The sequence below is a fragment of the Pinus tabuliformis genome, chromosome 7, assembly GCF_031772625.1.
Source record: "Pinus tabuliformis cultivar Carrire ecotype Pingquan chromosome 7, CPIR1, whole genome shotgun sequence".
Lineage (NCBI taxonomy): Eukaryota > Viridiplantae > Streptophyta > Pinopsida > Pinales > Pinaceae > Pinus > Pinus tabuliformis.
Window position 1 is genome coordinate 550,212,969 of NC_142293.1, and position 9,648 is coordinate 550,222,616.

At 29.3% G+C, this 9,648-nt stretch overlaps 1 protein-coding gene across 1 annotated transcript; it reads left to right on the forward strand.

The window, feature by feature from the left end:
* The first annotated feature begins 458 nt into the window (after positions 1-458).
* Positions 459-6,544, forward strand: LOC149248534 (peroxidase 12-like). The gene is made up of 5 exons (XM_089458464.1): positions 459-613; positions 722-1,018; positions 3,274-3,468; positions 3,571-3,739; positions 5,723-6,544. The coding sequence occupies exons 2-5, from the start codon at positions 755-757 to the stop codon at positions 6,211-6,213; spliced, it is 1,119 nt and encodes a 372-aa protein (XP_089314590.1). The 5' UTR covers positions 459-613; positions 722-754; the 3' UTR covers positions 6,214-6,544.
* The last annotated feature ends 3,104 nt before the right edge of the window (positions 6,545-9,648 follow it).

The following is a 9,648-nucleotide window of genomic DNA, read 5'->3' on the forward strand; positions in this document are numbered from 1 at the left end:
TATTATCGAAAAATAATTTAAACACACTTACAATTAAATTTTGCAAAAAATAAATACCAACTATTTTTAATGATGTTGAATTCATTAATACCATTAAAAAAAATGATTTAAATACTCCCACAATTATTATTTTATTTTTTTTAAGAAGTGACCAGGTCTATCGAAAAATAATTTAAACACGTTTACAATTAAATTTTGAAAAAAATAAATACCAACTATTTTTAATGATATTGAATTCATTAATACTATTAAAAAAAAATGATTTAAATACTCCCACAATTATTATTTTTTCTTTTTTAAGAAGTGACAAGGTCCTAACTAAAAATGCCCCATCCTCCGGAAATTGTGGCTTTTCGGGTGTGTGGTTTTGACAAGTCGTTTTGAGATTTAAAAGCAGGAAGAAGCAATGGAAACCTGCGTACCCAAATTGCCGTTTAGTCATTACAAAATTAATATTTGCCAAAACCCGTGTGCCCAGAAGGCTGTTTAGTCATTCAAAAATTAATATTTTTCTGGACCACCGGTATTGGTTTTTCTTCATAAATACTCCTCTAATATTTCCATAAGAGCAACTCTCATATAGAATTGTCTGTGGAGCTCTGAGAAAACGTTGGTAAGATTTAGTTTTTCTTTTACTGATATCAGCTATTGATACCAGCAGTATTGTATTGAAATTGCCATAATTATTAGAATTGAAATCCTGTGTGAATATGTATTACAGGATCAAATATCAGCATAGTTCCAAAAGAAGACGATGACGAACTACAGGGCTATCCACACCTTTACCCTTATTTGTGTTTTCTTAATTGTTTCTGTCGCTATTATCTCTACCAGCGGGTATGATATCGATACAGACGATCTGCCAACGCCTGTGGATGGGCTCTCATGGACATTTTACAACGAGACTTGCCCAGACTTGGAGTCCATTGTTAACGCAACACTACAAGAGGTGCTGGAGACCGATATCACTCAAGCTGCAGGCTTGTTGAGAGTTCATTTTCACGATTGTTTTGTGCAGGTAAGCATATATTTAGCTTCGTTACAAAGCTGGGTGCTTGTTAGGCTTAAGCCTGGAGATTTTAATTCGGTTATCTCTTTTGTTTAGGTTATGAACCTTGCTTTTGTTTTAAAAACGATATAGTGGATTCGCCTGGTATACTAGATTTATTGATCGAGCTTTTAATTTTGAAGTATTTTCTTCCTTCACATCTTCCCAAACTTATTTATAGAATCATATAAAGTTTTCAGTCAGTCATTGGTGAATTTTTTATAAGTTAAGACTTATACAACTGAGTATGAAACAGCCTTATTATAATCTCAAGTCTCAAGTATATTTTGTAGGTAAGTATATTTTGTTAGTATATATATATGTTTAGGTTTATTTAAAATATTTCTAAATTATAAATATAAGAATTGAGGTTAGATTATGGGTTTTGAATATGTTAATGACTTAAGATTTATAAGCATCTCAGAACATGTTAAACCCCCAAGATCTAAAAGCATTTAGTAGGATTGAAATCCTATCTTCTTAAAGACCACCTGCCAATGATTCCAAGTGGTGTGGTTTTCCTTAAATAACAGTGATGTCAATCTGCAGTTAGGGATAACAACCCCTAATGGTTGTTCCCACTATTACTAGTTATCATAGGTTTTTCCAAAAACATTGATATCAAATTTATTTTAAGTTTGAGTATATTTTACTTGGGGAAAGAGTGAAATTGTTTAATGATTTTTTCTAATTATTATATCTTTAATAATTCCATATTTAAATATATTTAGAGTAACTTATATTTTTAATATATCTTTTATATATTATTAATTTTTTTGAAAATATTAATAAAATTAATGAATAAAATTCTTTCTATTTCTTATCTTTTTAAGATGTAAAGAAATATTAATAGCAAAAAATCTAAATGCATGTGTCACCAAGGAAAGTCCACTCCCTCATGCATTGTGGATAAGTAATTCAAAATGACATAAGAATGGTTATACCTACCACCCATTTGACAAACTAACTAATGATAATGACTATCTCCACTATTTAAAAATAAATTACGTATTTTTTTTTTTAAATTATAATAATATTAATTGTTGAACCAATATTCAAGATGGATGTTTTTCTTTTAATAAAATATAATAAATATATATTTATTTTATTTATTTGAAAAATAGTTTAAAAAATATGAAATTATGTATAATTAAATTAATATTATCAAATTATATATTAAAAAGTTTTGTTATATTTGAGTAGTTAAATGATTTATATTTTTTTATTCAAATTTAATTATATTAAATATATGATAAAAATTATTTTTATTGTTAATTAATTTATTAAATTTATAATTAAAATTATTTTTAACTAATTTTTATTAATATTATTATTTTGATGAAGAATCTAAATTATATCTATATATATATAATATGATGATGATGTTGATTACAGATTTTAAATGGGGAACAAATTTATTAAATTTATATTCTTTTTAACTTTACTTGTCATTTTTAATTTTATTATTATTATTTATTTATTGAATAATAGATATAATTTTTTTAATTATTATGATGTAAATTGCAGATTTGAACTTTGGAAAATATACATCATTGTCTGTTATATTGAATTTTGTTTAATATTTTATTAAATTTATAAGAAATATTAATATATATAAAATTTATTATAAATATCTACACAAAATTATGTTAAATTTATACTTGTTTATATCTATTAAAAAATATACAAAATATCTTATACATGTTAAGTTTATTGTAAATACAATGTTATGTTAAATAACATTAAATTTGTACATGTTTACATCTATTCCAGATAGATTGCAGATTTTGAAATTATGCATTCCTCCTTATTCATGTATCTTTATTGCTCATCCACCCTATAGACTTAAAACCCTAACTATTCCTTATAAATATCACCTATCGAGTATTATTGCTAATCCACCATATACACTTGAAACCCTAATATTTCATTATAAATATCACATATCGAATAAAGAAAGGACAGTTTTTTTGAGGCAAAAATATCAAGAATAGTTTTTCTGAGTCAAAAATATCGCGAAGGTTTAAAACATTCGTTATAAATAAAACCACGCAAGATATCTTAAAACCATCCTGTATATTCTTGAACTTTCCCATAGTTGTAAAACATAGAATCTGAATATGAATTCTGAATTACAGTGGCTGAGAATTTGCATTTTGCACTCTTTTACATGTTACAGTTTTCTAAATGCTATGAATCTAATACTTTTGCTCTTTTCTGGAAAGGGTTGCGATGCATCTCTGTTGCTGACAGGAACATCAAGCGATCCCGGTGAGCTGGAGGATACTCCAAACCTCACACTGAGAGCCAGCGCCATCGCGATAATCAACGAAATCAAGGCGGCTGTAGAAGCCAACTGCAGCGGTGTTGTATCGTGCGCGGATATTGTGACTTTGGCTGCTCGTGATTCCGTCGCTATGGTTGGTACTACGCTGCTTTTGTGCCATTATAATTTATGGATCTGCCGTCTCTAATGGAAATGGAAATTTGCAATTGGATTGATACAAATTGTCATTTTCAAGGCTGGAGGTCCGGATTATCCAGTTCCGCTTGGGCGCAGAGATAGCCTAGACTACCCCAATGCAACGTTCGTTGGTAACAATTTGGCAAGTCCACTTTCAAACTTAACGACGCTGATGACCCTTTTTGGTTCGAAGGGATTCAATTTGACAGATTTGGTAGCGCTTTCAGGTTTGATGCTTCTACTCTTTAGTTTTTAATCTGAATATTTGACAGTATTGTGAATATTTGCAAATCTGACAGTAAGGAAAGAGATGAAACAATTGATTAATTCTAGAATCTGCAATAGATATAAGGATGCCAGCCAGTAACATCCTATATTCTTCTGGTGAGAACAAAAAGCTTTTTCCTTGTATTACATATACTTGTGCTCGTTTCTTCTTATGCCTATCATCTATATTTATCATATCTGATATGCCTTTCCTATTTATGTATTCTTAGAACTTGTCTTTATTTTATAGAAATAACGTCTATATGCCTTATCATTATAAAAAATCTTTGCATAATAATTCAAAACACATAAATCAAAATTTCGTCTAAGTACTAATTGTAATGCTTCTAGCATTAAATACCTGTGCTCGTTTCTTCTGATGCTTCTCAGCTATATTTATCATATCTGATATGCCTTTCCTATTTATGTATTCTTAGAACTTATCTATATTTTATAGAAATAACATCTATATGCCCCATCATTATAAAAAATCTTTGGATAATAATTCAAAATACATAAATAAAAAATTCCTAATTGTAATGCTTCTAGCATTAGCTATAACACCTTGTTTAAAATATAAGAATTTTTTACCAGATTCTTTTATGATGCTTCACTTGGATAATAGGTGTGCAGTCCAGTTTTGTTCTGGGTAGATATGGTGAAACCATATGTGAAGGTATTTACTAGTCATCTAGTTTTCTAATATGCGAGAAATCTAATATGCGAGAATTGGAATTTGAATTGGAATTTGTATGGTCCTTAGCTCAATCAATGATACCTTTTGCTTCTCCATAAAATTATATCTTTTCAAACCTCAAGTTATTTTGGGGCCATTAGAACTACCATAATACTATTCTCTCTGCTTTGTTGTTTGTACCCTGTCTGCCTTCCCTCCCACTAGAAATGAAAATAATTACCAGGCTCTATGACTTTACTCCACACCCATATTCCTCCTATTACTTGCTCCATCAAAGAAACTCACGCCGCATTGAAATGTAACCTAAACCATAAGAAGCGATTCATGATCGCTTCTATCCTGTCTATGACATCCCAGGGCAATAAAAACATGGTGCATCCAATATACCGGGACATTTTAGAGCACATGAGCACATATTTCAGTGTAAGCATTCTTCCTCCCATCAACAACCACCTATGTTTCTTTCTATCTGCCATTCCCAATCCTGATTACTCAGATTGCGGATTTCCTTCCTCCCATCAACAACCACCTATGTTTCCAGCTGTTCAATTTTCTGTGAAATCTTTCTATCAATCATTCCCAATCCTGATTACTCAGATTGCGGATATCCAATATCCCTCCCTATGTTTCTTTATATCTGCCATTCCCAATCCTGATTACTCTGATCGCGGATTTCCAATATCCCTCCAGTGACATACCTGGAAAACTTAGGGTATCCTTACTCTATTGCTTTTTCAAATATCTTAAAATATTATGGCAAGTACTAAAGTTAAACAGTTGAAATAAATTTCTTGACTCCTGTCCATCTGATTCTGGAATATACACATTAAAACTTTTAAATCATGACAGTGCATGTTATTTCAATGAATTGAATGACTAACCATTTGAATTCCTTGCTGGGTAATCTATTTAGAGAAGATTTTGGAAGACTGATAAGAGAGCATTCAAATAAAACAATTAAAGTTGCTCTTATTATAAGATTTTGGAATGTTCACTAAATCTGCGATAGACACGAGAAGGTCAACCGGTTGATTTATGTGTTATAATTATTCTTGCCGTGAGGTTTGCAGTTGAAAATATATATTTCTTTCTTTCAAAATCACATATTTCTTTTTGGAAATTTTTTATTTAATAAACTTAATGTGATTCTTATTCAATAAACTCAATATGATGGATCTGGAAATGAATTTCCAAAATAAAAAGTAATGAGATTATTATTGTTATTTAATACTATGAAATGTTTCAGGTGGGCACACAATTGGTCTTGGTCACTGCGGCTCCTTCCAAAACCGATTATATAACATCACCACAGGAGACACAATTGTGGATTCAACTCTAAACACCACTTTTGCAAGCACTCTTTATTCAATATGTCCACTGGTTAATGACACTGTCAACGCAACAAACATGGATCCCATCACTCCAAATGTTTTCGACAGCAATTACTACGTCGACGTGCAGAATGGTGAAGGACTTTTCACCTCTGATTCGAGTCTGTACACGGATTCCACCGATTCTGAAGACATGGTGAACAGTTTTGCATCTAACCAGACCCTGTTCTTCCAGAACTTCATTCTGGGGATGCTTAAAATGGGGCAGCTGGACGTTTTAACGGGAACCGAAGGAGAGGTCCGTACCAACTGCTCCGTTGCCAATAATGCTTCTTCATACTATCAACAAATTATCGAACCCATCGTTGATCCAGAGGAGCGGTCTTCGTCTTCACAGTTCACATAAAACTTTCGTTGGTAGGTTTGCAATAAGGGATCATGCTGTCTTCGTCTTCACAGTTCACATAAAACTTTAGTTGGTAGCTTGGAATACAGGATCATGATGTTCATGGCCTTCAGATAGAAATTTAGATATATTCATTTTCAATCAAAGTTCTGCGATCGTTCCATCTTCACAGTCCACCCACAACTTTAAGTTGTAATTTCGAGAAAGTTTGATCTTCTGTGTCTTAATTTAAGATAAGACAACTATTCACTATCAGGAAAATTATGTATTGAAGTGTAAGGAAATTTATGTATTGAAATGTTTTAATATATTGCTCGTTTTCTTTCAATACACACCTTATATATTTTAATTATCCATATCTATGAAGTAAATTATTTAGTGGGAAAAAGTAAACTTTCTACGTGAAATCATTTTTCCTTTAGAAATTTTGTTCAAGGCGGTTTATATATTATGGTGATCAATGTCTATCCAGTAATATGTAAATGTTAGTGGTAACTTTATTTAGTTCTTAATAAATTATAATACTGCCATTTTTATCTAATTTTTTAATTTAATTTATACATAATAAATTTTGAAATAATTATTATATAATTTAATAATAAATATCACCAATATAATAAACTAGACTTATTATATGGCATGGAAATATGCATTTCTATTTAATATAATAAACTATAGACTTATTATATGGCAGAGAAATATGCATTTTTATTTGATACATTTTTATGGGAGAAATTTTGAACTGGATTGATGTGACAGGAAAGTATTAAAATAAACTATTTAATAGTATTAACCATTATGAATATATACTGTAAATATGAATATATATTGTAAATAGGAAGTTTATTTTATATAAATTATTTTAATATATATATATATATATATATATATATATATATATATATATATATATTTTAAAATTAAAATTTATATTTATAATGTTCATAAATTAATATAGATTTATTTTAAATGCGGATTTAAAATGAGTATGGAGATCAAATTTTCTCATGTGCAAATATTTTTGGAGTGTAAAATACAATATATTATTTTTCATTATTTAAATTGTATTTTTGAATAATATCTAGAGTATATATAAGACCAAATAAAAATTTTAACTATGATTTTTTTATTAAAATATTTTTTATTAATATATCTTTAATTAAATGTAAATATTCATGGGTATCAAAATATTTTATTGATAATCCATTTTGAATATTTTTTATATGCAAAATTAAAATATTTTATTTTAACAATATGTTTTCTATATATATATATATATATATATGAAGTTGATATCAACCTAAATTAGTTGACATACATTTTCAAATAGTTTATTTATATTTTGGGTTGGAATATTTTTTAAAATTATAAGGTTTAAACATCTCACTTACACAATTTTTTTTTAATTTATAATTACTTTATAGTATATTCATTTTTTTATTAAAGTAAACATTATTTTTCTATTTAGAACATAATTTTTATTTTTTATTTTTATAAAAATTCATCTATCAACTATGGATGGGAAAACAAATTTGCATATCCCTCATATTAATTTATAAAATAAATCTCTTAACTTAATAAATAAAAAATACATATTTCAAATTTATTAAATATTTTCACATAATTTTTTTCTTAAAAAACATAATTTTAAATCGGGAGCAAAAAATTAATTTTAAAAGTGGCCATCATGAGACCATCGTGGGCATTGTGTATATAAAGCTAAATATTTAAAACTATGGCAAGGATTATAACTATGAATAACCTGAAGAATTTTTTAAATATTGGTGTTTGGTGTTTAGCATCGTGATTCCACAGGTTTAAAAAGGGAGGCGAAAATATATTACCACCCCTTTTTCCATGTTACAAAGAATTGGTATGCAAATTCAACATTGTATAAGGTTTAAAAGCACTTAAATTTAGAAGTTGGTCCAACAGAAAATAAAGAAACCACATTGGAGAGAGATCAAACTTCAGTGTCTTATCTCTCTTTACCAGGTTGATTCAGGAATTTTATTTTTTTACAAAAATGCAATTACAAATACTTCTGGTCGAGGAATTTGTCGAAGTGTCAACACGGTGTCAAACCAATTCACACTACCATTATATGTTTTGTTGAGACATTTTTCTTGGTATTTTTCAAGGAAAGAATAATCTATTGAAAAGATAGAGAGGAGAAATAAATATTTCACACACAAAACAAATTAGTTGTGGCCCTTTTATTGATTACAGAAAATTTGATTCTTACAATGAACACAGGATATTTATTCATTTTCGACTAGTGACTTGCCTAAAATAACTCAACATGCCCACGCACTCTAAATTCGAATTTTTCCAAAATATAACTTAACTCGAACTCACTAGATTTGACTCTGTGAACTGACTCTTCAAAATTTAGTAACTCTCACATACAGGGGTAATTACAATTTCTAACTCCTCCCCTTCAATTATGACTTAACATAACTCAAACATGACTTATCATGACTTAACTATGTTTGTTATACTTACAATAGAAATTGACACAATCATCAGTTAAACATGATTGATGGTCTATCTAAACTTACAGTGACTCAAAAGTTTTACAATTTTACATTTTCTTTTTCTGTACTTCCAAATTTTATATCTTAGAAACTACTTCATTCTTAGTTGGGTTTTTTTAATTGTAAACTCCATATTTCTTTACTTGGTGCAACTTTTTTTTTTTTTTTAGCTTTTCTTAAATTTGTACAGAAACACAATCAGTTTTTTTTTGGTTTTTTAAAATAATCCTTTTAAAACACACTCTTTATTTATTTATGGTGTTTATGAACCACTTTCGGATACCAAAAAATCTTTATTATTGCGACAATATACGCACTAACGTTAACTTACTTTTTCGACTTCGGTCTGTCTTCTTTTTCAACCAGAGTATACGCCTAGTCTTTTATTCAATTTACACTCAACGCACCCTTTAGCCTCGGCTCAGCTGCGACACTGTTAAAACAATCTTTTGAAATTTTGTTGTCGACTCTCTTCTCTGCGCGCTGCTTTCGGATTCCGCTGAGGATGCGCCGATGGTGGACTTTCGACTATCACTCGTGACTTATCCCTTATTACTGAGTGACTCACACAGGGAGGCCCTTCTGTAAGCGGTTGTTGCAGACTATTTTACTCATGAAATCCTTTGGCTCCTTGATCGTGACGCTTAAGCTCCTCAAATCAACCGTAACAAATTTTCTCTTTGGGTGACTCTGCAGACTACCGCTCCAATCCATTTGGATATTTTTGTTTTTTGTTTTAACTTTGTTCTAATATTAATTTGTTGAAAAGGTAGAAAAGAGAAATAAAATATTTGGTACACCAAACACACAACACATGGTAGCTGCCACTTTTCTATTAATTACACAAAATTTTGATTTGACTTAACTTAGTTACCCTTCCTAAAATGCTGCAAAGAAT

What these genes read in the sequence shown, in the direction of transcription:
- LOC149248534 (XM_089458464.1), top strand. Translation starts at nt 755, where the DNA reads ATGACGAACTACAGGGCTATCCACACCTTTACCCTTATTTGTGTTTTC. An exon ending in CTCGTGATTCCGTCGCTATG is followed by an intron (nt 3,469 to 3,570) that starts GTTGGTACTACG and finishes GTCATTTTCAAG; the next exon opens with GCTGGAGGTCCGGATTATCC. An exon ending in AGATTTGGTAGCGCTTTCAG is followed by an intron (nt 3,740 to 5,722) that starts GTTTGATGCTTC and finishes GAAATGTTTCAG; the next exon opens with GTGGGCACACAATTGGTCTT.